Below are 27,961 nucleotides of genomic sequence, written 5' to 3' on the forward strand. Positions count from 1 at the left end.
GGGCAGGTCAGAGGGAGCAGCTCCATACCTTCGCCGATACAGTCACCTGTGACAATCCTTTATGGGCTGATAAAGTAAAAGGGAAGTCTCTCAAGGAAGCGAGCGCTGACTTGGCGGAGGGTTCCCCCAGGGACCAGGTGTCAGGGTTGTCTATCAGTGGGCTGAAAGGAGAAAAGGGACGTGTTACTGGGCTCTATTGTACCCTGGTTGTCATTGACTGATCGGGCCCATTTAGCCGGCTTTCACAGTGAATGAAACCACCTGAATAGATGAAAGCGAGACAGCCTTCCTGACAAACAAGGAGCCGTGGAATATTCATGGAGGATCTGCGAGGGAAAGATTAATGTATTAGAAATTAAAATGGGGGCCCGGACGTATGATCTTGCTCTAACACTTGGCCAGACCTGTGTCACCCACCGCTAGCGCCTGAAGTCGGCACATGCCGCTGCCAAGGTGGAGAGGAATCATTAAGCACCCTGCCATTGTGTGAGCAGAATAATCAAACTTCACCCTCCTATTCTCTCCCTCCACACCGACAATGAATAATTCCGGAGCCATTTGCAATGTTAACGGCACCTATCTGTGCCATCCATGCCTTTATGATAAGAGCTCCAAATATGCATTTCAACGGTCTGAACAGAGGCCGCTTCGCCGGCATTTCAAAGGACACCTGTCAGTCATCTGAAAGAGCTGTCAGTCTCTGTCACGCAACGGTGCCAGTGAAATGGCCCAAAAGATAATCTTTACTCTCTCTCTTTCTCTCTCTCCACCCCTCTCTTTCACGCCAGAGCTTTTCCGTTTGCAATAGAGTGACAAGTGATTTACACTGGAAAATAGATTGTGTTTAAAACTGAAAAAGGGGCTTATTCTCGTAGGCAGGCGTATTCTTTGCAGGTTTACAACTGTATCAAATATGCTATCATAAATGTGATCTTGGCAACACTGAATGTCATTATGTGTGATACCATGAGCACTAGACAGGCTACTGAGCTCAAAGGTGACAGTGATAATTCCTATCTCTCCAAACAGAGTCCTGTGTGAGAATGTGTGTGTGTGTGTGTGTGTGTGTGTGTGTGGCTGTGTGTGTGTGTGTGTGTGTGTGTGTGAGTGTGTGTGTGTGTGTGTGTGTGCGTGCAAGAGGGGCAAAAAGTGGTGTGCCCCTCAAAGTCTGACCTTATTAGATGGAATCTCAAAATTGTGTGGCGTACATAGTAAAAATACAGAAACTTAGTTTAACGCTGAATGGTCAAAAACTATGAGATCAGAATTAATACAAAATTAAAAAGTATATTTACTATAAACTTTAATTATTTTTGTATTATTTTGTACTATACATCTCTATATCCGTAAACCAGATTTTACTTGCATGGCAACTTGGTTGGCAAAGAGGCTACTGGAGCCCTTCTCATGTAGGCCAGTAATTTGTTAAGCATGACTAACTTGCATGCCTGCCACTAGCTGTTGTTGGTATTTACAGTGGAGTGCAGAAGATGTACTTTGGACCTCAGCTTGCAGGGCCAGGGCAGGACAGGACAGGATAGGGCCCATTAGGTACCCTATGGCCACTCCATGGACTAGCTAGCACACCCAGTACTTATAGCATACAGTCCACATTACCATAGGACAATTATGTCACAAGGGGAACGTGAACGCAATGACACTTAATGGGTCATGAATAAAGCAAAGCAGAGTTTTACTATACTGTGCACAGCCTTTGTCTCCCATCTTCCCAGTGTGTTATCCAATGACACAGATGTGGGAAAAGAATGCAGAAAAGAATGAGGCAAACGGTACTCTCCCAATTATGAGAGGAGATCAGAGTGAGGAGCGAAAAGTCATGCATACCAAAATTTCATTAACATATGTCAAGCACTGAACTCCAGTACAACTGCCTGAAACAGTTCCTCAACATGCTGCCGGGAACATTTCCAAAATCCAGTGTCACTTTAGTTCATCCAACACAAGCCTGTACAGAGCTCCGTGGAAAACGCTTACCCCATCCAAAAATTCTTTGTTGTTTTCCAGCGAGTCGGACCACTTTCGAACAGAACAAACACCAATTTGACGGCCGATTCGTTCAATTTTTGGGCACTCCTCTCTGCTACATAGTTTCCACAGCATGTCTCTTCACTCAACAATATCCTCATTGTGGCTTGGGAAGGACACGGTTCAAGAAGTGACTCAGTCGATGAATGTTCACTTTCATTTCTGAGCCCAGTAGGCTGGCATAATCCCTGATACTGAGCCCTGACTCACCGGCCTTCTCTTGGATTGACTGTTCTTTTTCTTCCCGTCTTCCATTGTGGAAAATGACTTGCTGTTGTTGCACTTTTGACATGACACTTTGTTTGACTAGAGACTCTCACTGACCAAAATGTATCACACAGTGACAACAAGGCGGTTGTGAGCAAAAATATTAGGATCATGAAACGCATGGAAGACGGATGAGCCCACATTACAAATAATTCATGAGTGACTGAAATGTTCTGAGTTAATCAAATGATGTGAATAAAGGAACAGAAGCGGGTAGTTATCTTGTTCTTTCTTCTTTCTTTCTTCCTCTCCATTTTGAGTTCCTCACAGAAATAAATGTCAATAGATGTGCATGTACAACAGCTTTCTTACAAATTATTCAGTGACTATAATTTTGCAGTTGAAAAAGTCACAAGAAAGCCATTTACCTGAGTCACAAATGAGTATGTAATTGAGTCCTTGGGGAAAATAACTCAGCTTAACTACTGGAAATAATGTGTAAATTCAATACATTTCCTAATGAGCTCATTTGAGTTTGCTGCAATTATATTTGCTATAGTCTAGGTGCAGATAGAATTCCACAGCAGAGTTGAGGCGGACAAAACCACAGCTCCCTTGTATTCATTAAAATTAGCATATGGACCTGTCAACACTTCTCGGAGGCGCGTTGTAACAATGCCATTTAGCCCCGCATCAAGCCAATGCCAATGGAATGAATGCGTGTGGTGGGTAAATGCCTCCCCACCCCTAGCGACAGGGGTGGACTGGGACTGGCAAACCCAGCTCTGACGCACAAAAGAGCCTGCGTTTTTACAGCCAGGCGCTGGCCTCTGACCAGGGGCCGTCCACATCAACACTGCTTACACTCCACGTTACCTCCAAGCTATAATGGCCCATGCCGATGCACACAACCCAACCACTGGTGGTGGGGGGGGGGTGGGGGGGGGGGGGGGGGGGGGGAGAGAGACGCAGACAGACAGACACATGGAATAAAGCTAAATAAAATCTCAAGACTGAAAATGTAATGATGATGTTTTAGGCCGACCAGCTAAAGAAATCACAGATTTGAGGCATTACGGTTGCTTTTATGATATTTCTGAGACCATTCATGCTTCTAAGCTTGTATTCTATTGCTAGTTTGATCACTTCAAAGACTCTTTCATCTCAAAATAACTAATGACCGAAAATAACCAATCTACAACATGCTTTCACAGAAGACACACTGGCTTCCATGGAATCCAAATGACTGAAATCAGTCGTGGCGACTGAGAACTTAAATCCATGCAGACAGACAGAGATAGGAATAGAGTACCAAGAGGCAAAGGACAAGAGGTGGGTGCCTGGGCGGGTGATTGCGGGGACAAGAGAATAAGAGCAAAGGAGAGAGAGATATATAGGCAGAGATAAGAAGAGAAAAAGATGAGTCTTTGTTAGTATATTCATATTCATACACATGTCCGTGTCATGGATCTCCGCCTTTTATTTAGGGGAGGATAAATAATAAAAATAGAACCCCCAAAACTTTAAAATAAATAATAAAACATACAAAGTGAACTTAGAGAAATGTCCTTATCAAAAGGTGTCAGGAATAAGGAGAAGATGGAAAAGAGCTCCTTTGTTGTTTGTCATCACTTACGTCGGAGGCGCCAGTGAAGGCAAGGTATTGTTGCACAGCAGTGCACAGAAGGCCCCTGGTTGCATTGTTGTGCCAGGATTTTAAAACAGGCGCTAGTTATCAATAGACCGCAGACTATTCGACTCACTCAGCTGTGCCTCTCGATACACTTCAGAATCTCGCATGCTGAACGGCCAGGCATGATCTCACACAATTGGGCATCTTCACTGACAGATCCTTTCTCTCTCCAGATGGATTCACGTTTCTCCCCTCTGTCTATTTCTAACGGATCGGCCGGGGGTTGCTCTGGGTTTCTCCCTTCAGCGCATATATTATCAGGCTTAAGCACTATTTCAATTAATAAAATCCCATTAGAATGTGCCATTTTGGATATTTGTGGCCCGGCCTGTATTAAGACATAATTAACCTTGCGATTTGCTTGTGACAGCAGAAATGGATTCTGTGAATTCAGCGCCATAAGGAGGGTATAGGTGAATGAAAGAGAGGAGACAAGGCCCTGACTGTACTCTGCACTGATCTGCACACATGTGATTATCTGGAGGAGAACAAATCCAAATGTAAAAGCCCTGGGCAGGCTTTGATATTTCCGTCATTGGTTCGTCAGCTATGACCTGGGCTACATCTAACAGACCTAGACTGGGGGTCAGTGGAAGAGCACATGAAGATGACTTGACCGCGCGCTGTGCGCGCGGACACATACACACGCGCGGACACACACACACGCGCGCGGACACACACGCGTGCGGACACACACACACGCGGACACACACACACACACACACACACACTCTCTCTCTCTCTCCTCTAGGCTCATTATGGTTACCTTTGTCTAGTATTTGGTGCCATTACCACTCCCTCCCCAGCACTAAAAGCACAGGAACCGCCTTTATCCTGTCACTGTGCTAATTAGAAGATTACATACTGTACTCACACCTCCGTAGGACAGGGCCTTAATGAGCATGAAGGGAGACTAATCGAGTTTTCTTACTCCTTTTGTGACATAAGCTATATACGTACTCTAGGTATTAACGAGCTGGAGTGGACACCAAGCAAATTCTACCCTAGTTTGAGCAGAACAATTGTATTGTATATGATGAGACTGAGCTTAAAAACTGACTGAGCTCGTAAAAAAATGCTTTAAATTAGGATAACCGTGTCATATTATGATCGCCATATTGCAGTTTGGCGAATAAACTTAGGATAATGAGAAGGATGTTAATGAGTAGCATGCTAAAGTAATCTCTGCATTCCACAATGCCTTCACAAAATATATGCTCCAGCTTCCCAACAGTTGCTCTGTACAATATTAAACAAACATTATGATAAAGATCAAACATTGACAGCTCCTAATGCAGTCTCTCTGTAAGTTAATACATTTCATTTTTTAACCATGGCCAAATACATTCAAGAGATAACAATAACAAAGGAAGGAATCAAGTTAAAGAACAGTTTTCCAGTCACTTTGGTTGTTGGATCAAAGTGTTTCATGGACGTTAACCACATGAATCATAGCATCGCTATTCTGAGATTTACAATATCCCAATGTGTCGCAACATGACATATTGTGAGCTTGTATAATGGCTATTTTCATTATTTGTAGGTCGCAGTTAACTATGGAATCGTTGATTTCCCGTCAGTGTGTGTGTTAGTTGGTTGGTTGGTCGGTCTGTCGGGGTGAGAGAACACGTGACATCATCAGGGATGGAGCACGTGATATCACATGACATCATCAGGGATGGAGATCTCTGATGTCATCAATATTAAGCCCATATATGGAGATCCCTGAATTCATCAATATTGGCCAGAAACTCTACATCTGACCACAAACATTGAAACCTTAGATCTCCATATATGGAGCTGACCTGTTCTGACATTCCATATGTTGATCCTTCCCCATCCATCCTTCCTCTTCGATGTCTCCCTTTTGACTGATACCTGTCCATTTAAACTCTAGACAGGCCTGCCCCAAAGTTATTAGTGCAGCCGTGCCCGGCAGCCGGCGGAAACTATAGTTCTCAACAGGCCCGAAAATGAAGATCTTACCACCCATTCCAAAGCACTAGCGCTCGCCCAGCAGTCTGCTGTCACCCAGGTGGATGCGTGCTTCTCTGCTTCTCGCCCTCAGGCGTCGTACTGGTTGATAGCACAGTGGAGAGACACAGGAAACAGGGAGAGACTGAGACATGCAGACAATCTGCCACAAATGGAACGGGACATACTGTCAATAATTAAAGCCTATACTGTATGTGGTACTGCCTTAACCACTTGGCCATCACCGCCCCGATCGGCTATTTACAATGAAGATATTTGGTATATAGAGAGAAAAGAGGAGGGACTCCGGTCAATGAAGTATAAGGTTTATAAAGGGGTGCATAGTCCTACACCCTATCTCAAACCCTCACCCTAACCTCCCACGGGGCAGCACACCTAAACCTAACCTTAACCCTCTCCCAACCCTTAATGCACCCCTCACCAACCTTAATCCTGTCGTTTTAACGAATGCTATGTACTCTAACCAATGCTATGTCTAACCAAAGTATGCCTCCCCTGTAAACATTAGAGCACTTATTACTGAGACTGTGGCTACATTTTATTCCATACACTTACCTAAGTCTTCCTCATCAGGGTCCAGTTGCAATTTAGCATGTAGGCATTTAACAGGCAGGCACTCTTATGCGGAGCAACTTACAAGTGCAAGATTAGAGTACATGGCATGACCCCTAGTCAACAAGGGTTGGTCATGGTCATGTAAGTAGAGTGTGTGGGTTGGTCATGGTCATGTAAGTAGAGTGTGAGGGTTGGTCATGGTCATGTAAGTAGAGTGTGTGGTGGGGGTTGTACTACAAAGTAAGTTCTTTGCAGTGGTAAAATAAAATGGTAAATGGTGCATTTATATAGCGCCTTTATCCAAGGCGCTTTACATAGATTGTGCATTACATTCACCCATTCACACACACATTCATACACCGATTGCAGCGGAAGCCATGCAAGGTACCAACCAGCACATCGGGAGCAATTTGGGGTTCAGTGTCTTGCCCAAGGACACTTCGACATGTAGACAGGAGGAGCCGGGATTCGAACCGCCGACCCATGGATCATTGGACGACCTGCTCTACCTCCTGAGCCACAGCCGCCCAGTGCTACATATAACTAGCTACTAATGACGAGACACCATGTCCAAAAACTGTAGTACTAATCAGATATGTTTCAATCAGTGCCATAAACATATAATCTAATATATATTGGCTATACTGTTTTTGCAGGTCTGAATAGGCAGTTATTGCCCAAATGGAGTACATCCTTACATTGCATACAATAATGAATATGAATATTCTTGACTGACACTTAACCCCATACTGAAACACACACACACACACACACACACACACACACACACACACACACACACACACACACACACACACACACACACACACACACACACACACACACACACACACACACACACACACACACACACACACACACACACACACACACACACACACACACACACACACACACACACACACACACACACACACACACACACACACACACATGCCTCTATTCTACTACATCGCCTCTATTCTACTGAAACTATGAAAACTGTAAATAATGGGGAAAAGGACTTTCATCCATAGGATAAATCTGACTCCAGTCTGTGATTTTAACAGATTTTTTAAGTCTGCCACTGCTTCCCATGACAGCTTACAACTGTTTCTCTTTGTGTGTGTGAGACTGTGTGTGTAGAGAAGTACAGCCAAGCTCAAATTTCTCTCGTCCCTTCAAGCGCAAAATACAAAAAGGCTCTGCTGCCACTACCTGATTCAATCAAGTGTGTTACATTGTATACCCATGGGCAACAAGGCGACTTGTATTTTAATTAATAATGTAATACCCTAGTCTCAAAGGCTCAGCCCCCCTGGCATTCGCACTGCCTTTTTTTGTAAACACTTTCAAGAAACCAACAGAGATGATGCTTGGAGCCTTTCTTTCTACACGTTCTCCCTCATGCAGCTGGAGTCGATCCATAATGGTTGGGCCTATAACTAACACAGCAGCGTTCTCAAGCAGTTTGAGAGTAAATGAAAACGCGCTCTTGTACTGTACAACCTGAGTGTTAGTTTAACTCTGAACGTGTACAAATGGTACCAAATGCTATTCAGCACCATTTTGTACACTCTTGGAATTACAAATGGATAGATTAATACTGAGGATTTTACTGTGTGTACCAATTTCTAATTAACTAAGACCAGTTTGTCTGCAACTGTGGTACTTTAGATTATAAGGGGAATTTAAACGTAAAAGAAAGAAAGGAAGAATAGTGGAGAAGAGGTAGTAGGCCTATAAGACCCACGCGAGCCGAGCACATTGATTGGTGTGAATGTAAGCTAATGTTTAGGGCTATGAAGAGACACATAGCCATGGGTGTTGTGTTGTGAAGAATCACAAGCACAGTGAAGGGTGACAAATATGCCTCTTTGGAGATCCTGAACTGGAAGGAACCCTGAGGGAGCTCAGGGGCTTGTGGGATGTGGGCTGTATTCAACCTTTCTCCGTAGCCTCAAAGCAGAAGTACAGCGACAAATGAGGCACTTTTACGCCGTGCCACGAGAAGAAAATGACTAATCTCTTATTCCCCAAAACATATGGGACAACGTAGAATGAAGGGATGGATGAGCTGCTGAAACAACTAGGCAGCACATAGAGAAGGATATAGTGAACGGAATATATCAAACTACAGAGATGACTAAATCATAAGAATCATGAAAGAACAAAACGAATGGTGGCATATTAAGACAAAGGAAATGGAATACTTAAATTTGATTCTACCGTTATTTTATTTGTGGTTATCGTTATTTTAATAACTTGTTTATTAACATTTAGGCAAAAGCCATTATCATCAATTAGATCTCAGGCAATAATGGTATTTTGATCTGAAAAGACCCTGTTTCCCACAAACACCACAACTGATGAAATACAATTATTGTATTTCATCTGTTGTGGGTTTACCATTAATACAATATAACTTTAACTATAACTATTATTATAAGAATATTTCTAAACACAAATTCTGAGGTCCAAAATGTTTTAATTATTTTCATATGAACACAAGACACGAGTCTAAAGTGATTATTCCTGCCCTCAGAGAATGGCTGTCTCCCTGCGCTCTGTCAAAAGGTCAATTATGGCCCCAAACCGCCATGCAGTGACAGTGACCTGGAAGCAGTACTGATGACCCCACAACCAGGGGCCCAAAAGAGTTGATAATCTAACATGCGGGCCGCCTGCAGCCATGGAAATCTGACATTTGTCCTTATTCAAATGAACACGAACAATATGCAATGCATGCCTCTCCCTAACCTGTGCCAAATATAAGTCATAGGGACCAGCAGACTTAAAGCATTGTCCTGCAACTCCTGCCAACCATGTCCTCTAAACCCTATCCCTGTCTCTCCTCTAAAAAAAACATGTCCCTGTCTGTCCTCTAAAAAACATGTCCCTCTCTGTCCTCTAAAAAACATGTCCCTCTCTGTCCTCTAAAAAACATGTCCCTGTCTGTCCTCTAAAAAACAATGTCCCTGTCTGTCCTTTAAAGTCTAAATCATGTCCCCGTCTGTCCTCTAAACCATGTCCCTGTCTGTCCTCTAAAAGATACGTCCCTGTCTGTCCTCTAAAAGATACGTCCCTGTCTGTCCTCTAAAAGATACGTCCCTGTCTGTCCGCTAAACCATGTCCCTGTCTGTTCTCTAAACCATGTCCCTGTCTGTCCTCTAAAAGATACGTCCCTGTCTATCCTCTAAACCATGTCCCTGTCTGTTCTCTAAACCATGTCCCTGTCTATCCTCTAAAAGATACGTCCCTGTCTGTCCTCTAAACCATGTCCCTGGCTGTCCTCTAAACCATGTCCCTGTCTGTTCTCTAAACCATGTCCCTGTCTGTCCTCTAAACCATGTCCCTGTCTGTTCTCTAAACCATGTCCCTGTCTGTCCTCTAAAAGATACGTCCCTGTCTGTCCGCTAAACCATGTCCCTGGCTGTCCTCTAAACCATGTCCCTGTCTGTCCTCTAAAAAAACTTGTCCCTGTCTGTCCTCTAAAGTCTAAATCATGTCCCCGTCTGTCCTCTAAACCATGTCCCTGGCTGTCCTCTAAACCATGTCCCTGTCTGTCCTCTAAACCATGTCCCTGTCTGTTCTCTAAACCATGTCCCTGTCTGTCCTCTAAACAATGTCCCTGTCTGTCCTCTAAAAAACATGTCCCTGTCTGTCCTCTAAAGTCTAAATCATGTCCCCGTCTGTCCTCTAAACCATGTCCCTGTCTGTCCTCTAAAAGATACGTCCCTGTCTGTCCTCTAAACCATGTCCCTGTCTGTCCTCTAAAAGATACTTCCCTGTCTGTCCTCTAAACCATGTCCCTGTCTGTCCTCTAAAAGATACGTCCCTGTCTGTCCTCTAAACCATGTCCAAGGTGACCATGTCTGCCCGTCCTCAGCAGCATGTCCCTGATACCCATTCTCAAACATGTTCATGTCCAGAACCCTGAAATGTATAGGAATTCAATTTGAAATAGATCTCGTGTCAGAGAACCCCATAAGAGCAGATTAGACTTTCTCTCTTCTAGACAGTGAAATAATAGTGAAACTAGAAAAAGCGCTCCTTGGAGCACAGGTCTCCGCCAGGTCAGGTAGGTTATTGTGGCCTCCTGGCGCTATAACAGGCCAATGTGAAAAGGGTGGGATTTATTCCTCGGCCTAGTAGGAATGTGCATGCAAGATTTCACTGCACACTACGTTCATGCTTTGAAGCATTTTGTTCAAAACGGGCCAATCCTGTAACTTTGAAAGCCAATGTTAGCCAATTAGGATGGAATATGAAATATCTGACAGCTCCATGTTGATCACATGACTATAGAGATTTGTGGGATTTTGGGAATCTTAAAAAATCTTTTTGGAAAACAATCAGCCTCATGGTGGTGCTATAACGCTCAACGGTGCAGGAGATTATACACACGGACAGACAGACAGGGGCGAAAACATTCTCCTCCAGCTATTGCCTGGCGGAGACAATTAAGATTGATGATATGTACATTAATATTGTTGGATAGTAACTATTAGAATAGATTTAGGAGAATCATCAAAATAATGAGAGAGGGGGTACTATCAGCAACAGCTCAAGGGGTACATTGGACAAAAATACTGCTTTAAACCATGTCCCTGCTTTTCCCACTGACCTAAGGCATGCAGCAATAAGGTCTCTCAAAGTACCTCTACATTATGATTCTTAATTTCAAGGACCCTTGTTTGATATTAGCCATGGACTCCCATTTGATCACTGTAAAATCCACAGTGTTAAAGGGGTATTTTACTTTAAAACACTGCTGGGGTCATTTTAACGTCTACTCTGGCTTTCATGTGCACCCCAGACTGTTTTTAAGTTGTTTCATATTTTATATTGAATTTATCAGACACGCCCCTCCTATATACTGTACGTAAGCCCATTGAACTGAAGTAGATGTTAAAATGACCTCAGAGCTGTTAATTTAACTCTGAGAGTATGGGCCAATTTGGTTCAATTAAGAATGAAATGGACCATTACGAGTCTGTTACGAGTGTATAAATGATACACTCGTTACAGACTCGTAAGGGTCCATTTAGGTCTTAATTGTTAATGATTTAGCTGGAGGTCCCCCAAAAACCCCACAAAGGCCACTGGGGCTCCCTGGAGCCCACGTTGACAACCACAACAAAATCAGTTCATATGGGTTATCAGATAGGGAATAATATGTTTTTCATACATTTTAAAATGTTCCTGCATAGAAAGGCCACCTTAAACTAAATCTATGAGAACTTGATTGTTGAATGCCGTAAAATAGGACACATAATGACAAGCTTGAGGTTAGCCACATTCACTGCACAGTACACAACAAAATCCAGAGTGCCAATGTAGCTCTGAAAGGTTACAAATTGACCTGTACGGGTCCGCTTTTGCACACTTTCAGTCAGAAGTACATTAACACTCTTATTGTGTTGTAAAAGAAACGGGCGGGGAGGGGGGGTTGCTCTATAAGAGGGTTACTGCGACAATACCAGTTTCCCTACCAGTAAATTCCCTCTGAATAGCACTTGCCGGGAGCATCACCTACCATGTCAAATGTTTATCCATGTGGACTTTCCATCTCATGTTGTTTGGTCTGGAGGTACTGTAGAGAGGTGGCTGATAAACCGTATGACACAGAGCAGCGGCTCCCGTGTCTTCGGGGCATTCCACAGAGCATGATCATGAAAAGCAGAAACGCCAAGCAAACTGTAAAAGGTTGAGCCGTGGAAAACGTATTTCTTCTGCACGTCAGTTAATTCCCCCCCCACCCCACCCAACAGCCCCTCTTTGGTTCCATATCACTTTTTCTATTATGCTTCGACCGCATCGAAAACATAATACAAATCACGTTCTGCTGGAAGAAATCTAATCATTATACCCCCCCATGAAAAAACAACGGATAGCCAGTGAAAAATGGGGGGGGGGATTGTTATTTTTCACATTCTAATTCACATCACAAAGAACCCAAAAGAAACACTACTGTATATCAGATTGGTTTGCTGCCTTTTGCCCCCAGCCATGCAGCACACACTGATATTAGTTTTAAATACAGATTGCTGGCAATAGCGCAACAGAAGGCCCCATGCCTGCCACACTGGCCCGGCATGGACTGCTCCACGCGGTTGGCTCGCCGAGACGACTTCAATCAAGCAAACAAAAAAAAATAAAAAAAATAAAAGGCTCAGATAAATGTAGTTCTTTGGGTTCTGTCAACTGTAAACTGTTATTGATCCCCACAAATGAAATTTGTTCACGCTGATCGATCAAACGCATTATCTGTGTTTTCCAGTCTATTACCAGCAAGTGGAAACTCAAGAGGCGTCAATAAATAGAGTTGGGTCACCCCGGGTAGAATCCCTCCGAGCTGGAGGGGCTGTAAAAACAGGCGACCAAACATAAGCACTTGTACTTAAAGGTAATGGACCTGTGTCATGACTAAACACTAAATGCCTGGGGTGGCTGGCTATAGAAAGCACTTCTGTAGCACCTTCAAGGTCTGGAGACACTAGTGTGTGTTTCTGTACCTCTTTTTCTCCTTGTCGCTCTCTCTCAAACACACACAGACACACGCGTGCACATGCACAGTGCACACACAGGCAAGGGCAAGCACACATACAAGAGCACGCACGCGCACGCGCACACGCACACACACACACACACACACACACACACACACACACACACACACACACACACACACACACACACACACACACACACACACACACACACACACACACACGAAAGCCTTCCAGCTGGCACCCTGCAACTGTACTTGGCAGGTCGAGGGGAACAAGAGAATTAAACCTATATTGCCCCAGCTACCAGTTCTCAAATATCAACGGAGTCCAGCTCTTCACTGGGGACTGGTGAGAGGAAAGCATGTCAGTTGTACAAGCAGTTCCATCTGGCACCACTCCATTCAACTGATCTGCTGAGAGCTACTGTGGGAGAAAAGTTTTCATGGAGAAACTAAGTGGAAGAGAAGGGGGTTCACCACATAAAGGTGGATAACACCATATAAAAGGTGGATAACAAACTATCCCTGTTGTAGCTCATGTCTTATTCAACAGGATAAAGTTTGAACAAAAAGCACAATGATCGGTTTGGCAAACCCGTGGCGTTACTAGTTTGTACTATCTATTTGTATATAATGGCAGTAGTGTGACGACCAAGTGATATGAACATGTGTCTACTGTAGCCTTGCACTCCCATCAGTTTGTCTTTAAAATTATTAATTAGGTTTCTAATTAAATGTCCTTCTGTTGGCCATCAAACTGAATAGGAGCACGTCAGCACGATGATGATATAAGTCATTAGATTAGTCCATGTATAGAAATTCTGGGAATGATATTTAACACAGAGATTAAGTGTTGTTGACTCAGAAACCCAGAAGCACCACAGAAACTAAACATTGAAATGAGTATAGGATCTGGGAAACTCCTTAAAATCTACATCCCTTAAAGAGGTATAACATTATATCAAGAAACACCTTACAGCGCTAATAAAAAAATCCATATAATGTTATGAACAGTTACTAATAGTTCCGTATGAATAATTCCGTATGCGCCGTATTATGATTTTACAACATACCCTCTCTATGTTGATTATAGCTGTAGTAAGATGACTTTCTATCATGATTATTGCTGCCTGTGACTGAGCCCCTGAGCTTCAGAATCCTCCACTGAACTTCACTTCAACTATCTACTTCTTCGGTCCCTTTGCATTTCTTCAGACTAACAGAAGAGTGACAGCTTGTCCACAAATCAAAGGCAGCCTTACTAGAAATAAGAATATCCGCCCCTCTACAGTGATAGAGCAGCCCTGATAAGCCCTTTATTATGGAAAATTATTTTAAACAGCATAAAACGGCAGAGGCTCAATTTTTTCCCATGTTTCTGCCACTATCACTCTGGCTATTGGATAAGATGTCTACATTTATTGCAGTATAATTCGGCAGGAAAGGAGATAAAAGGCTGCTGAATAAAATATGAGGCGAAGGCTGTAAATTGTAGCAATGCATATCGTCTCATTCAAATGTAGGACGCAATTACCATCTGGTACACTCATCAGTCCCCTCCTTTATGACTTAATTATATGTTTAATGCTATCAGATCAAGGAAAGGGCAAAACAGATGAATGAGAGAGAAGGAGAAAAGATTCCGCAACAAGACAAAAGGCAGATGAAAAGAAACATAAAGGGGTGGAATTGATTTCATTTACCAGGAAATAGAAAAAGTTAATTTAGATACAATGCTCCCTCATCTCCGGTGCCTTTGTAAGATAATAAACCTGCCGTGTTTGCCAATAGGTCTCATATGAGTCCAACAAAAGAAGTCAAGTTCCTCAAATCCAAATGTCTGCCTGCATTCCTTTGAGAGAATGGCAACTTTGTGGATATTTCAAAGTATTATCTGATCATTGCAATTCCTATCCCTGCCATGAAATACATTCTCAATAAAAGTTTAATCACTGGAGTTATAAGTGGATCCAACATGAATTAAGATATATAACATTTGCATACTGGTATATCTCACACACACACACACACACACACACACACACTTCATTAACCAATTAAGCCCTATTACAAAAAAAGACTGATTTAGAGGTTCACAACAACATGTCTCAGTGCAATGCATCAAGGGGCTTGTAGATCAGATATTTTCCTTATTTTAGAAGATGCAAACAAATTTAAAGAAAACTAGATAAAGTGCCCCTCGGGGCACAAGTCTCCACCAGGGCATGTCAGGTTGTGGCTATAATAGGCCAATGTGTAAAGGGTGCCATTTCTTCTTACTAAACTTTGAAAGCCAATGTTAGCCAATTAGGATGGAATATGAAATATCGGACAGATCCGTCTTGAACACATGACTATAGAGATACTGTGTAACGATTTGTGGGATTTTTGGACAGAATCTGGAGGAGTAATATCAAAAAATGTGTTTTACAAAAGTCGGCATCCTGGTGGCGATATAACAGACGGTTCTGGAAAATTTGGGGCAGAGGTTCATCGTGGGAGTGTGTGTGCAAAATTTGGCATCGACCAGGTTAACAGTGCCGGAGATTAGCTGGTAACAGACGGACGGACGCACACACACACACACACGCACACGGACGGACGGAGTGCAAAACATACTCTCTCCCCATGCCTTCGGCCTGGTGGAGACAAAAATGTCAATGATTACAAGCCCAAAATAGGGATGTAGAAGGTTATACTAGCCTACGCCCTGAAACGTTTTGTTTGGATACACATGGCATAATAACCTCATGCTCAGTGTGCAGAAAACAAACTTGGGGTGGTCCAAATGGCTTTGGGGGAAAAGGCTAGCCAGTGGGCATCCCAGGTGCCAGCGGGCACTGTCCTAACTGTGTACCTTTGGCCAGAACTCATTATAGTGTGACATTTAGGTCTGCTGCTGTCCATGCCAAGTCAGCCCCTTGGATTGAGACAAATTATGTAGTTATTTTTTTATGTCAGACATTAAGTCATGTCCAGTGGGAGGGAAATCAGTATCACCTTCATGTCACCTGCTCAAAAGAATGAATGTGGGGAAGGCAGTGGACATCGTAACCATTTATGTCCTATTTTCAAACAATTAAAATGTTCTGTTAAATTTCAAAGACCCCCACCCCCCCTCCACACATACACACGCACTTATTTTTTGTTTTTTACATTTTCTCCTATGACCTACCAAAACAAGGGATGCGATGAGAAATATTCTGTTCTATCAAAGCTAAACTTAACAAGTATATTTTGATACTATGACATATCATCTTTGAAGGTTCAGAAAAGAAAGGTTAACAGTAGCAGTGTAGATTGTTAGTCAGAAATAGGGTTTGCAGTGAAATTTGGCAAAAATAAATAAATATAAATGAATAAATAAATCACAGTATAATACGGCACACAAGCAACGTCACAGTCATGTTCAACCCTATTCAACCTTTGCTAAAGTGTATTCTGCTTCCAAGGTAACCATGGAAGCTATCTCACAAATCCAAAGAGATATTCTACCTGTATACTGCAGAACTCTTGAAATATCCTTTTGGTGGTGCTCTTGTTGTCTTCAAAGGCTGGAGAGATAGAAAACAGTGAATAGAATACATTAAAACAATGCATCATTTGTGGTAGGTAAATTACTAATGTAACTAGTAACTAAGTAATTTGACACTTCATGCTGAGACTTTATTTCACCGATTTGAACTGTACAGAATGCAGATGGTTTGATAGAACACAGTATCATACACTTACCTGTCCTGTATCACTGATAGTGGTTTTATGACTATCATATAGCGTTTTGAAACTGTTCTACCTTAAAGATCAATATGTATTTCAAACATATCGGGATTTGTGGCACAAACCAGTACTTGAGAGGTAACATTTATACACTATATATTATACAATATATATAATTTATTATCATGGCAAAGGGAGTTACTGAGTGCAGAACTTCTTGTTCTCCGTTTCAAATAATTTCAGAAACCTATGTGGAAGAGAAGTCCCTCCCCATTGCAATATGAACAGAGCAAAAGCTCCATCTTGTGGCCTGAAATGTGTACAGTACTATAGTACAGACTGAGTACTCAAATGATTCCCTAGATTATCCCGCATTGCCAACTGCAGGATGATTGCAAACAAAGTTGTTCTAAATCTAGCAGACAGCTAGGCAGCAGTAAACTCAAACATGCATGGGTCAAACATTGAAACACCAAATCCATTAGTCAGTGTCACTCTGCTCAAATTGCTGTGTCCTTATAGAAGAAATCTCAAGAAACATCAATCAATGCACCTCATTTACTTGTAGGAGCACAATTAGAGATGTACAGAGATACAGAAATACAGTGCGTGACAGTCGGTACAAAATTAACACAAATGTCTGAATTCACAGTCACCGAGTGAACAAGCTTTAGTAGGCTTCAGGTATCTCATGACACATGAAATAAATCAAAAGTATTTATTTGGCTTGTACTGTGGGGTAAATTATAGATAATATAGCAGTTGATAAATTCAGAGTACAGTCCAGTTGGATATTTTCCACACAAACTTCAAGATGTAACAAACAGAAAAAGTGGGCGTAATTGATTTCAAGTTAATTGTGCAAAGGTCTCCCTGATGGGTACCATCTGTCAAAACAAGCTGTACATTCACTAATTCTAATCATAATTAATTAAATGGCTAACAAATTACATACATCATAGTTAACATAGAGGGGGAAACGACCGCAGGAACTGTTATGAAACAAATTAGCTTTAACAATGAAAGAAAATTACATCACATAACTAAATATTGTACTCATTTCCGCAAGCCATATTTCTTAATGAATTCTCTAATTAATTTAATTCACACAATGTGCATAATTTGGAGCTGAAAATGTCAGTGGGTCAGACTTAACCGTATTCTTGCTGGCTGTCTATTTCAACGACTGCTGTATTAGCAAAACATGACCTCTATGCAAATTACAGGGACCAACTGTTGTAATTTTAATTCCAGGGTCTAATTAACATGTTCTAAAGATATCTTACAACTACATTTAGCCCATTTTACATATGCCAGTGTCAATTTAAGACCTTCATTTGCCTGTATTTCATTTTGTATAATCCCTTGGATAGGATAAGGATACTATGATGATACTGATAAAACATATTGATATGACCAAATGTTACAATGATTGATATGACCGTATGTTACAATGATGGAAAGTTATTTTTGTTCACTCTAAAACTCTAAAAATTCTCACACCCATTGAGTCACAAAAAAAATCAGTTATTTTTGGTGAGTGACAGTCATGCACCAAAGTATAAATTAGGTTTTATGCACTGCTGCTCAATCCTATTTCAAAGCCCTTGATTTAGGGTAGCATTTTACTGTACCAGAGGTTGACGTGTAAGCAACCACTTCAATGTTCAATGTGTATCTCTCTCTCTTTCTCAATTCAATTCAAAGGTGCTTTATTGGCATGAGAAAACATACGTTTACATTACCAAAAAGTGGAACAAAACAATCAAGATAAAACAATACAATAAAATAAATGTGTAAACAGAGCTGTGTTACAGTAACACTTTGAGTAATACTATCTTGTGAAACTATAAAAAAAGATTTTTTTTTTAATACATCCATAAAGGAGACATTAGCTTTATATTTATATTCCCCCCCCCCCCCCCCCCCCCTGCATAAGAACTGGAGTCTGAAGGACCTGGCCATATTGAGGTCAACAGTCCCCCAGTGTAATCCAGTAGGAGTAGGTAATGGTGATTGACTCAAGAGGTGCCCTTTTGCCAGGGAATCTTTGGTGGTTCTTTACAGGACCATTTAGGTATTTTAGGAGAACTACAGTACTGTAATTGATCCCAAGTGGAACAGCTGTTATTTCTACACATAGCAAGCAACACACAATTTCAAGACTTTCTGTATTAGAACCAATGGAAAGCCAATATCTTTTCCAGTGTTGTAACTGAACAGCTAGCATGAAAACCACCAAATAATTAAATTCTCTGTAGTCAAGGAAAACCATGCCTATAGTTATTACAAAATAATTTAGTTCACAACACTGGGATACTGTTTACATACTATTAAGTCACAACACAGGTTAGTGGACTACAGTATGTCATTTCAGGAAATTAAACAGATTTTGTGTTATTATATACTAACAAATAATGTCTAAACTTAAAGTCAAACACTACATGTCACCTGTTCTATCTTGCTATAGTGTCTTCCCTAACCCCACCACCATTAAATAGAGAGAAAATGCAATCAAATTCAGCAAAATGATCACATCGTGTGTGTGGATGCAAAAATGGATGAATAAATGAATAAATTGGCCAGTGAATGGAACATATAAACTAACACATGCATTGCAGAGCTTGGGGGCTATCCCGAGGCCAATCATTTAGCTAACACGCTAATGAAAGCCTGTGTAGTGTGGCTAAGGGCAGCCACCAGGGGAGGTACGACTCCTCTCTCTCTTCATGTTGAGGTCGGGGACTGTTAATAGGCTGGATGGAGCCAGTGTGACTCCCAGGAGATTGTCTGCTGATGAAGAGGAAAACCTGTCGTCGCCCTCACTAATCACTGCCTAATGGCCACAGTAATACAGGTTTTGGTGTGTGTGTGTGTGTGTGTGTGTGTGTGTGTGTGTGTGTGTGTGTGTGTGTGTGTGTGTGTGTGTGTGTGTGTGTGTGAGAAAGAGAGAGAGATTGAGTATACAACACCACCTTCAAATTGAAGGTGGTGTTGTATACTATAGCATTGTTTTTCTATAAAGTTTTCATGTTCGGTAGCTGTCTCGCATCTCTCCAGTTCTTTAGTAAACAGAAAACATTTTCAGGTCAAGATACAGATTTCATCCAATCAAAAGTGATAACTCATAATGCATACAAGAGAGAAATCATGAAACAAAAAATTAACAGACCTATCTAAAAAGGTATTGTCTGCTTACCAGTAAGACGTCGGGCGAGAAGCGTGTGCACGCATCCGCCTGGGTGACAGCAGACTGCTGGGCGAGCGCTGGCGCTTTGGCATGGTGGGTAAGATCTTAATTTTTGGGCCTGTTAAGAACTGAGAATAACAGGGAGACTGTTATGGTTGAAATGATGAAATGAAATGATCATGAAATGATCATTGTCACAATAGAGCTTTAACCATTAACAACAACAAAAATGTAGTAGTAGTATATAGTATGAGAATAATATCTAAATTTTAAGTTGTATCTCAAAATAATGACTGTAATTAAGTGTGCCTGCATGCAATGGGAAAACACAGCCTATTGTTATTTTATTTAAAAATGACATAGCCTATCTCAAAATGATAATAAATAGTATCTCAACACGTGATGAACTTTCTTAAAACAATGGAGTGAGGAGTCTGGAGTGATGATTAATTAAAAAAAATAATGAGAAACCTCAAAATACTGAATTATCACAAACATTTGAAACATTAATTCATTTTCAGAAAGTTGTTCATTTTGACATGCATTTTCTTTCTTTCTTTACATTTAGCGTTACGTTCTTCCATACAGTAGCCTAGCTCTGAGTCTGGTCCATAGTTCATAGAGCTGTACGGAATCTAGACTGTACGGATTCCTCCGTACAGTAGTAGCCTATACTGCTCTGGTCCATCTAGTTAGCCTACATTACTTTGGATATTTGACACTTTGTTGCCACCCCGCCTCCACGTGGGCCGAAACTTTGTCGTTTTCTGTCCAATCACCATGTGCTCTCAAAGTGCAAAGTTGAAGTAAAGCTACGTACGTCGTGGTTCCATAATGAATCACTCTCATGGCGTGCTGGATTTTATATGGAACGACCGTTTCGCTTCTCCTCTTCTTACCGACGGACGCCTGGGTGAGTTGAGCGAAACAAAACAACTTGTCCGGTGAGGAGGAAATGCTCCCAGGCGTCCGGTGTTTATTACAGGACAGGACACTGACTGCACCGTGCGCGTGTGCGCGGTCCCGTTGATGCCACCGAAATGAGCACAGAGTCATCCGTGACTGACGTGCCACGCAGGCAGAGCTATATCTTTACCAAAGAACAGCAAAGTTTTGTTGCAGTAGTAATAAGTATGAGCGAGTGGCGCCACTGCTACGATATGTTGACAATCTGAGTTATTTTTCCTGCTTATTGGATCCAAGTTTTGTTTTTAAATATGAAGACCATAAGGAGATTCTTTAGGGATAGTGGGAGGGTCCTAGGGTTTGTTTTCATAGCTTCTGTCATTTGGCTACTGTTCGATATGGCGGCACTTCGTATATCATTAAATGATGTGAATACTAGTGGTCAGCTGTTGAAGGAGCGTGTGATCAAGGAAAGGGAGATCATGAAACAACGGACGACCAAAGTGACACTGTTGGATAACCGGGGTTTTAGACATCCAGTGCAGAAGGTGGACTTGGATATAGACTATGCGGGCAAAGGGCCACTCATTGCAGTGAACAAGGTCGCCGAAGTGTACAGACACCGAGCAAAGAAACCGGAACAAAAGTTGAGAGAAAATAAACTGAGCTCCTTTCAACAGCAAGGACATATCAAACCCAAGCTTGACAGTCCAAACTATGTGGTTTCTAAGCACAATGAAAATGCTACCCCACAACATATCACTCCAAAGAAAAGTTTAATTGTAGAAAACAAGGCTCCTGCCAAAATAGCAGTGAACCTAGACCTGAGTGAGACAAAAACAGATGTAAAGGAAGCTAAAGAAAATGTAATGTTACACGCTGTACAGGAAGCTAAAGAACATGTAATATTACATGCAGTGGTTTCTAATATTACCAAAGTGCCACCTAGTGTTCAGGGAGAAAAGCACCTCATCCAACCTACCTCACAGAAGAAACTCCATAACATTGGGGATTCACTACAAAAAGCTGTTGAAAACATGGACTCAAAGACAATAGAGAAAGGCAAGGATGAACCCATGCCAAAGTCTAACAAACAGGCAACCCATATCAAGACTGAGGCAATGCACCTAGTTAAAACCACTTCTAAACCTCCCAATGAGGTAAAATCAAAAGAGTTGGATGGCAAGAAAGAGGAAAAGCAGGTCAAAGTTGATGTGAGCGAACCCCTGAAACCTACAATCAACCTCAAGTTACAACCGGGAGTGGACTTCAAGGAAAACTCCACGGTTGCACGTAAACCAGGTGTCCACAAAGTTCTCCCTCTTGACATGACTCATGCCCCTAGAGATGCCAATGCGGTTGGCCAGTTTGGTCATGCTGCCATCGTTCCCATTGAGAAGGACGCGGAGTCGAAGAAGAGATGGAATGAAGGACACTTCAATGTCTACTTGAGCGAACAGATCCCAGTGGACCGTGCAATCCCTGATACAAGACCTGAGGCGTGAGTCTTGCGTGTATAATATTATATAATTTTATATTAAATAAGGGGGTAGAGAGTGGCAGACAACATTGTCACTATGATGACTCATATATATTACACCAATCAAACAATACTGTATATATTACACAAATCAAAAGCATTAAGAATGAACTAGGACACTCTGCCCCTGAGAGTGTAGATGGTGGATGGATACAGTAGAATATCAGGGGTGCCCACACCTTTTTGACTTGAGAGCTACTTTCAAAATGGCTCAACAAGATCTACCCACCTAAAAAAGAATATTATACCATTGCTGAAAATAGTTAAAATATGGAATAGCAGCGCTGGACGCTGGTGTTACATATAAGACAAATCCACTTGGAATGGAGATATGGAATAGGTAGGTCGTTTTTTTGTATTTAATCTGTAATGCTACTGATGTTTGTGCACAGCAACACTCTTGAAAACAAAATATTGCATTGTGGGTTTAAGCTGACAGGCCCTTTTTGATGTCAATCAATGAATCAAGTCACATTAGTGACAGATGCCAAAAATGTTGTTTATACTTTTTTATAGGGGCATCTCATGTGATCTACCTGCACAGCCCTTGTGATCTACTGGTAGATCACAATCTACCTTTTGGGCACCCCTAAGTAGATGGTCAAATCCTCAATGTTAATTTAACTGTTTCTCCTGCAACCTCTGCCGTGTGCTAAATGTAATGTGTTTTCCTAGGTGTGCACAGAGTATTGTCCACGACAATTTGCCCACTACCAGTGTGATCTTCTGCTTTGTGGATGAGGTGTGGTCCACACTGCTCCGCTCTGTGCATAGTGTTCTCAACAGGTCCCCACCTCAGCTCCTCAAAGAGATCATCCTGGTCGATGACTTCAGCTCCAAAGGTATTGGAATGTTACGAAGATCATTTTCGTAACTGGTGAAGATATTCACCAGTGTTAGTAACTTAGTCAAAGGAGCTGTAAGGGATGTTGTTTAGTTAACAAAACATTTTTTTAAGTTACAGCTTTATATTTTGATAGTAATGATTGCTATCGAGTGTTCACATTCAGTAACAGTGGTCTCCCCTCTCTCCATGCCAGCTCTTTAAATCCACAGAAATAAATCAGAAGTTTGACCACTGTTCTTTCCTTTCACAGACTATCTGAAAGACCAGCTGGATGTGTACATGTCCCAGTTTCCCAAAGTCCGCATTATTCGTCTGAAGGAGAGGGAGGGTCTGATCAGGGCTCGGATGGTAGGAGCTGCAGTTGCCAAAGGTAAATATACTGTACAAAAATAGAAATCCCATATCATTACATAGAGGGGTTTATTAATTTAATTTCTTCATTTCACAGCACAACTAGCAGCCCAGCCCTAAATAAATCTATTCATGTACTGCATTAGGGTTGCTTATGTACACTTATGTTGTATTGTAAGTATAAAACAATATCTTATCAATAAGGCACTGAAAAGCGTTCATTACCAGGAAGTAATATTTGAATTTGTTATGGTGCCTCACCCACACTAAGTAAATATATTACATCCTTGTCCTGTTGAGATGTGGCTGTGTGACTGAAACAGTTTGTTTGCTTTCCTTTCAGGCGAGGTTCTTACTTTCCTTGACTCCCATGTTGAATGCAATGTGGGCTGGTTGGAGCCGCTTTTAGAGAGAGTCTACCTGGACAGAAAGAAAGTGGCATGTCCGGTTATTGAAGTCATCAGTGATAAGGATTTGAGGTGACCGTGTAACGCATCCTGTTCAATGTCATAATGCATGTCTGTGCAGTGTTGAAATAAGTATAAAAGCAAATGGCATGTTGATCTGCAAATCTCAACAAAATTATTAATTCTTCCATGTTGGGGGTTTCTTTTCAGTTATGTGCTTGTCGACAACTTCCAAAGAGGTATATTTAAATGGCCTTTGGTGTTTGGCTGGAGCACATTATCAGAAGAGCACATCAAGAAGAACAACCTGACAGTCATAAGTCCAATTAGGCAAGTGTTCAATTACAAACATTGAAACTCGACACACTGGTTGCTTTTTGTGCACTTTGCAGCTGCTTCCCATAGTAGGGTTTGAATGGACAAAAGGTGGAGTTTGTTCGAAAACAAATTGTAGTAGCATCTTTACTATCTTGGCATTTAGATTAGAATAATTGCCAAACTACTGCTGCTAAATAAACTACTAATTCAATTATACAGGTGTCCAGTTATGGCTGGGGGTCTTTTCTCTATAGACAAGAAATACTTCTATGAACTGGGTGCCTATGATCCTGGACTGGATGTATGGGGAGGAGAGAACATGGAGATTTCATTTAAGGTAAAGTGTATTTTAGCTAATTTAATACTCAAAATATATCCCTTGCAACTATGTAATCAAAACACTTGCAAGTCAGTTAACAGAATATACATTAAAGTATGACGGATCTGTGCAAAATTGCTAAAACGAATGGCGTGACATCAGCCAATGAGATCAACCCATGGCCATCTGGCTTCTACAGTTTAAAAAATCACAGAAAACTTTCTTGACATGTTGATATCATACTTGGTATAGGTACCATGCAGCACTTCTAACCTCATGATGATGTCCTTTTGTCACTGGACAGATCTGGATGTGTGGGGGAGAAATCGAGATAATCCCCTGTTCCAGAGTGGGCCACATTTTCCGAGGCCAAAACCCCTACAAGTTCCCCAAGGACAGGCAAAAGACTGTGGAGCGTAACCTAGCCCGTGTGGTCGAGGTGTGGCTGGATGAATACAAGGACCTCTTCTATGGCCATGGCTACCACCACCTGCAGTACAAGAACGTCATTGACATTGGCAACCTCACCGAGCAGATCGAGCTGAGGAAGAGGCTCAAGTGCAAGAACTTCAAGTGGTACCTGGATAATGTATATCCAGATATTGATGCTCCTTTAACCAAAGCAGAGGGCCTGGTATGTTGATTTGATTCTAAACAGTTGTTTGTATTCAGTACCGACTCACAATGCTCTAACCTTTGCTTTCACTTTAACCCTGTTTACATATCCCTAAACATTCTCTAAATAAAAGGACAATTGTATATGTTTCCTAAGAAGTCAGTGATGTCTCTGTGGAGAGATCTTTAATGACTCAACCCAAACAAGAGCCTGTTGTGCTCGTATTGAACAAAGACTGGCCTGTGACAGCTAATGTCAGTGTTTATTGAAGGAACAGAGAAGGAAAACAAGCTCCGTCTCTCGGTCATGTGGCACGATGAGTGACTGAACAAATACTTAATGCTGTTCTTTCAGATCTGTGACATTGCTGTTATTTTACCCATCTCCCTCTTTAGGTGTTCAATCAAGGCTTAAGGAAATGCCTTTCTCTGCAAAAAGGCTCACTATCGTTTGAGATATGTGATCTCAGCAAGGAGGTAAACATCTTTGCTCCCCTATCTGATTTGTCTTTGCATGTGTAGTATAAAATACATTATTCCAGCCATGGACAGTCCGCACACGATGAGTCAAGATTCAAGAGTTCAAGCTAAAGTGATACTAGACACCACTTGAGTTGTTAGAATAGTTCTTGTCCATTTTCTTCTTAGTATTATATAGAAATAGCAGATCTTCTCTTTTTTTTCATTAGTCATAATCCAAAATTGTCATGGCAAGTAACCCAGCACAGAAATATACAAGACTAGAACCAGGCCAAGACAAATAGGATCATAGACGTAAATAAATGCATTCTTGTTGGTTTTCAGAGCACCCCCTCCCACTGAACCACTCTTGGAATAACCTATAGTTTTCATGGAGCTTAATTATATGCCTGTCACAAACTCTTCCCCTTTCTTTCCCTCTAAAATTCAGAGTCAGCACTTTAATTACACCTGGATGAGGCACATTCGCCAGCAAGATTTATGCATCGTTCCTCAGGGCAAACACACTAGCCTGACTCTGGAGCAATGTGACAATTCCAAGCCGAATCTCCGCTGGTTCCACAAGGGCTCCAACTCAGCACTGGTAGGTTGGCTTTCGGTGGGGCACTCGCTTTTGTCAGCACGGGTGGTTCTTAAGCCATTGTTATTCACAATTGAGATGATGTGTTTTTCTCTTGTCACTAACCACCTTTACACAGATTGTGCAATATTGGCAGGACTAAGAGCTCGCATTAACGTTGCATTTCTACACAGAATTGAACTGCAGTAAAGCCTCCCCGTGTGTCTAAATTGCATGCAAGCATTGCAGAATAGACGGTGTGTGTTACACAACAGCATTAGCATTTGATCGCAGTTGTAGATTCTATACAGTTATACATAGTTATAAATAGTTTACACATTTATTTCACAAAATACCAGCAGGAAATGGACTGAAGCTCCATAAGTCCCATCCCATTCCTTTACTGAGCATGCATGCTCAGTGAAGGAAAATACTCTCAATCCATCCTTGATGCTGAGTGCCAAGCAGGGAAGCACTAGGTCCCATTTTTCACAGTCCCAGGGCGGACACTCTAACCACAAGGCCACTGAGCTGTCTAAAGTTGTATAACCAGTTGTATAATCAGTTAATTATAAAATGACAAAGCTCACGTCACGTCATAAGATAATTCACTCCCTTTCTCTCATACACTTTCACTGCTCTCTCACGCAAGATGACAGTGTCAGTAAACTATACATTTATGATAGCCTATGCATTTATTTCACAAAATACAGACTCAAGATTTATGTGTTGTTTTTTTAAATGTAGGGGCCTATTTATTTATTGATTTATGTTGTTGCCACTGTGACTCTCATCGCTCACATTTTCTCACAAAACATTGCACATACTGTAGCTAATGTGCACAGTTTTTCAACCTATTCCGTTTAACTGTTGCAAATTAACTCAAGAATGGGTGGAAGGCTTTTTATGAGTCAAGGGCAAAGTCAAAATTACATAATCACTCATATCTCAAGTAGAAATTGTATAGTGTTGATTGAGGTATGTACACAGTATGTCATGGTGAGCATTTACAGGGGGGCTCGGTGGGGAGGGCAAGTGAGTCAAGCTGAACAACATGAAGTTACTTGTTATGACCTCAGATTTACTCAACAACGGTGGCCACATTTATGACTGATGGGCTCAGTTGTACGACAAAGAACCAAGGTTTTAGCACAACCACAAACTGCTTGCCATGCCTTCGTTGTAATGTTGTTCTAGAGTAGATAGCCACAATGAAACAAATAACAAAGGCCAGAGTCAGTACCAGACATGTCATGACATAACCTGTCTACCTGAATGTGTGGGGATGACATTCATACACAATAGGTGTGTAGTACCATACCATACCACGCACATGTATATCAGCTATCCCTCATGCAACAGTTATTACTGTATGTATAGTAAATCCAGCATACAGATAATGAAACGAGGAGCACTTCTTACTTTCAGTTTCCAGTTTTATCATTCTCCTACCGTGCACTCATGCATCTGCAACAGTATGTGCATGTGTAAACTTATACTTGGCAATGGTACAGTACAGAGTAACGTGTTGTAACAAAATGTACAACAGTATCAGTTCAAAGTGGTGCATTCATTATCTTAGACTTAGTGGAAGAGACCCTTGGTGGACCTGACCCCTCTCTCTCATACACACACTTATAAACAAACGGGCTGGCGCTGATGGGCCTTTCAAGCATAAATTCAGCTGAAACAGAACTCAACA

At 41.6% G+C, this 27,961-nt stretch overlaps 1 protein-coding gene and 1 long non-coding RNA gene across 3 annotated transcripts in view; one reads left to right on the top strand and one right to left on the bottom strand.

Annotated features, from left to right (window-relative positions):
• Positions 1-20,860, bottom strand: LOC306935289. 2 transcript variants are annotated; one of them, XR_013791376.1, is made up of 4 exons: positions 20,738-20,860; positions 19,927-20,045; positions 16,506-16,564; positions 1-161 (listed from the first exon to the last, which is right to left on the bottom strand). It is a non-coding gene; the product is annotated as an uncharacterized lncRNA (long non-coding RNA). The 2 variants fall into 2 exon arrangements; XR_013791377.1 differs by lacking the exons at positions 1-161; positions 16,506-16,564 and adding an exon at positions 18,738-19,520.
• Positions 20,764-27,961, top strand: part of galnt5 (polypeptide N-acetylgalactosaminyltransferase 5) — an 8,586-nt gene continuing 1,388 nt past the window's right edge. Inside the window, exons 1-9 of the mRNA XM_079518252.1 lie at positions 20,764-22,324; positions 23,039-23,205; positions 23,461-23,580; positions 23,905-24,040; positions 24,179-24,298; positions 24,506-24,623; positions 24,910-25,239; positions 25,617-25,697; positions 26,131-26,283. Of these exons, the coding sequence (XP_079374378.1) occupies positions 21,135-22,324; positions 23,039-23,205; positions 23,461-23,580; positions 23,905-24,040; positions 24,179-24,298; positions 24,506-24,623; positions 24,910-25,239; positions 25,617-25,697; positions 26,131-26,283 (2,415 nt within the window). The 5' untranslated portion in view covers positions 20,764-21,134. The remainder of the gene's footprint in view (positions 22,325-23,038; positions 23,206-23,460; positions 23,581-23,904; positions 24,041-24,178; positions 24,299-24,505; positions 24,624-24,909; positions 25,240-25,616; positions 25,698-26,130; positions 26,284-27,961) is intronic.

Source organism: Electrona antarctica (assembly GCF_951216825.1).
Source record: "Electrona antarctica genome assembly, chromosome: 13".
Classification (NCBI taxonomy): domain Eukaryota; kingdom Metazoa; phylum Chordata; class Actinopteri; order Myctophiformes; family Myctophidae; genus Electrona; species Electrona antarctica.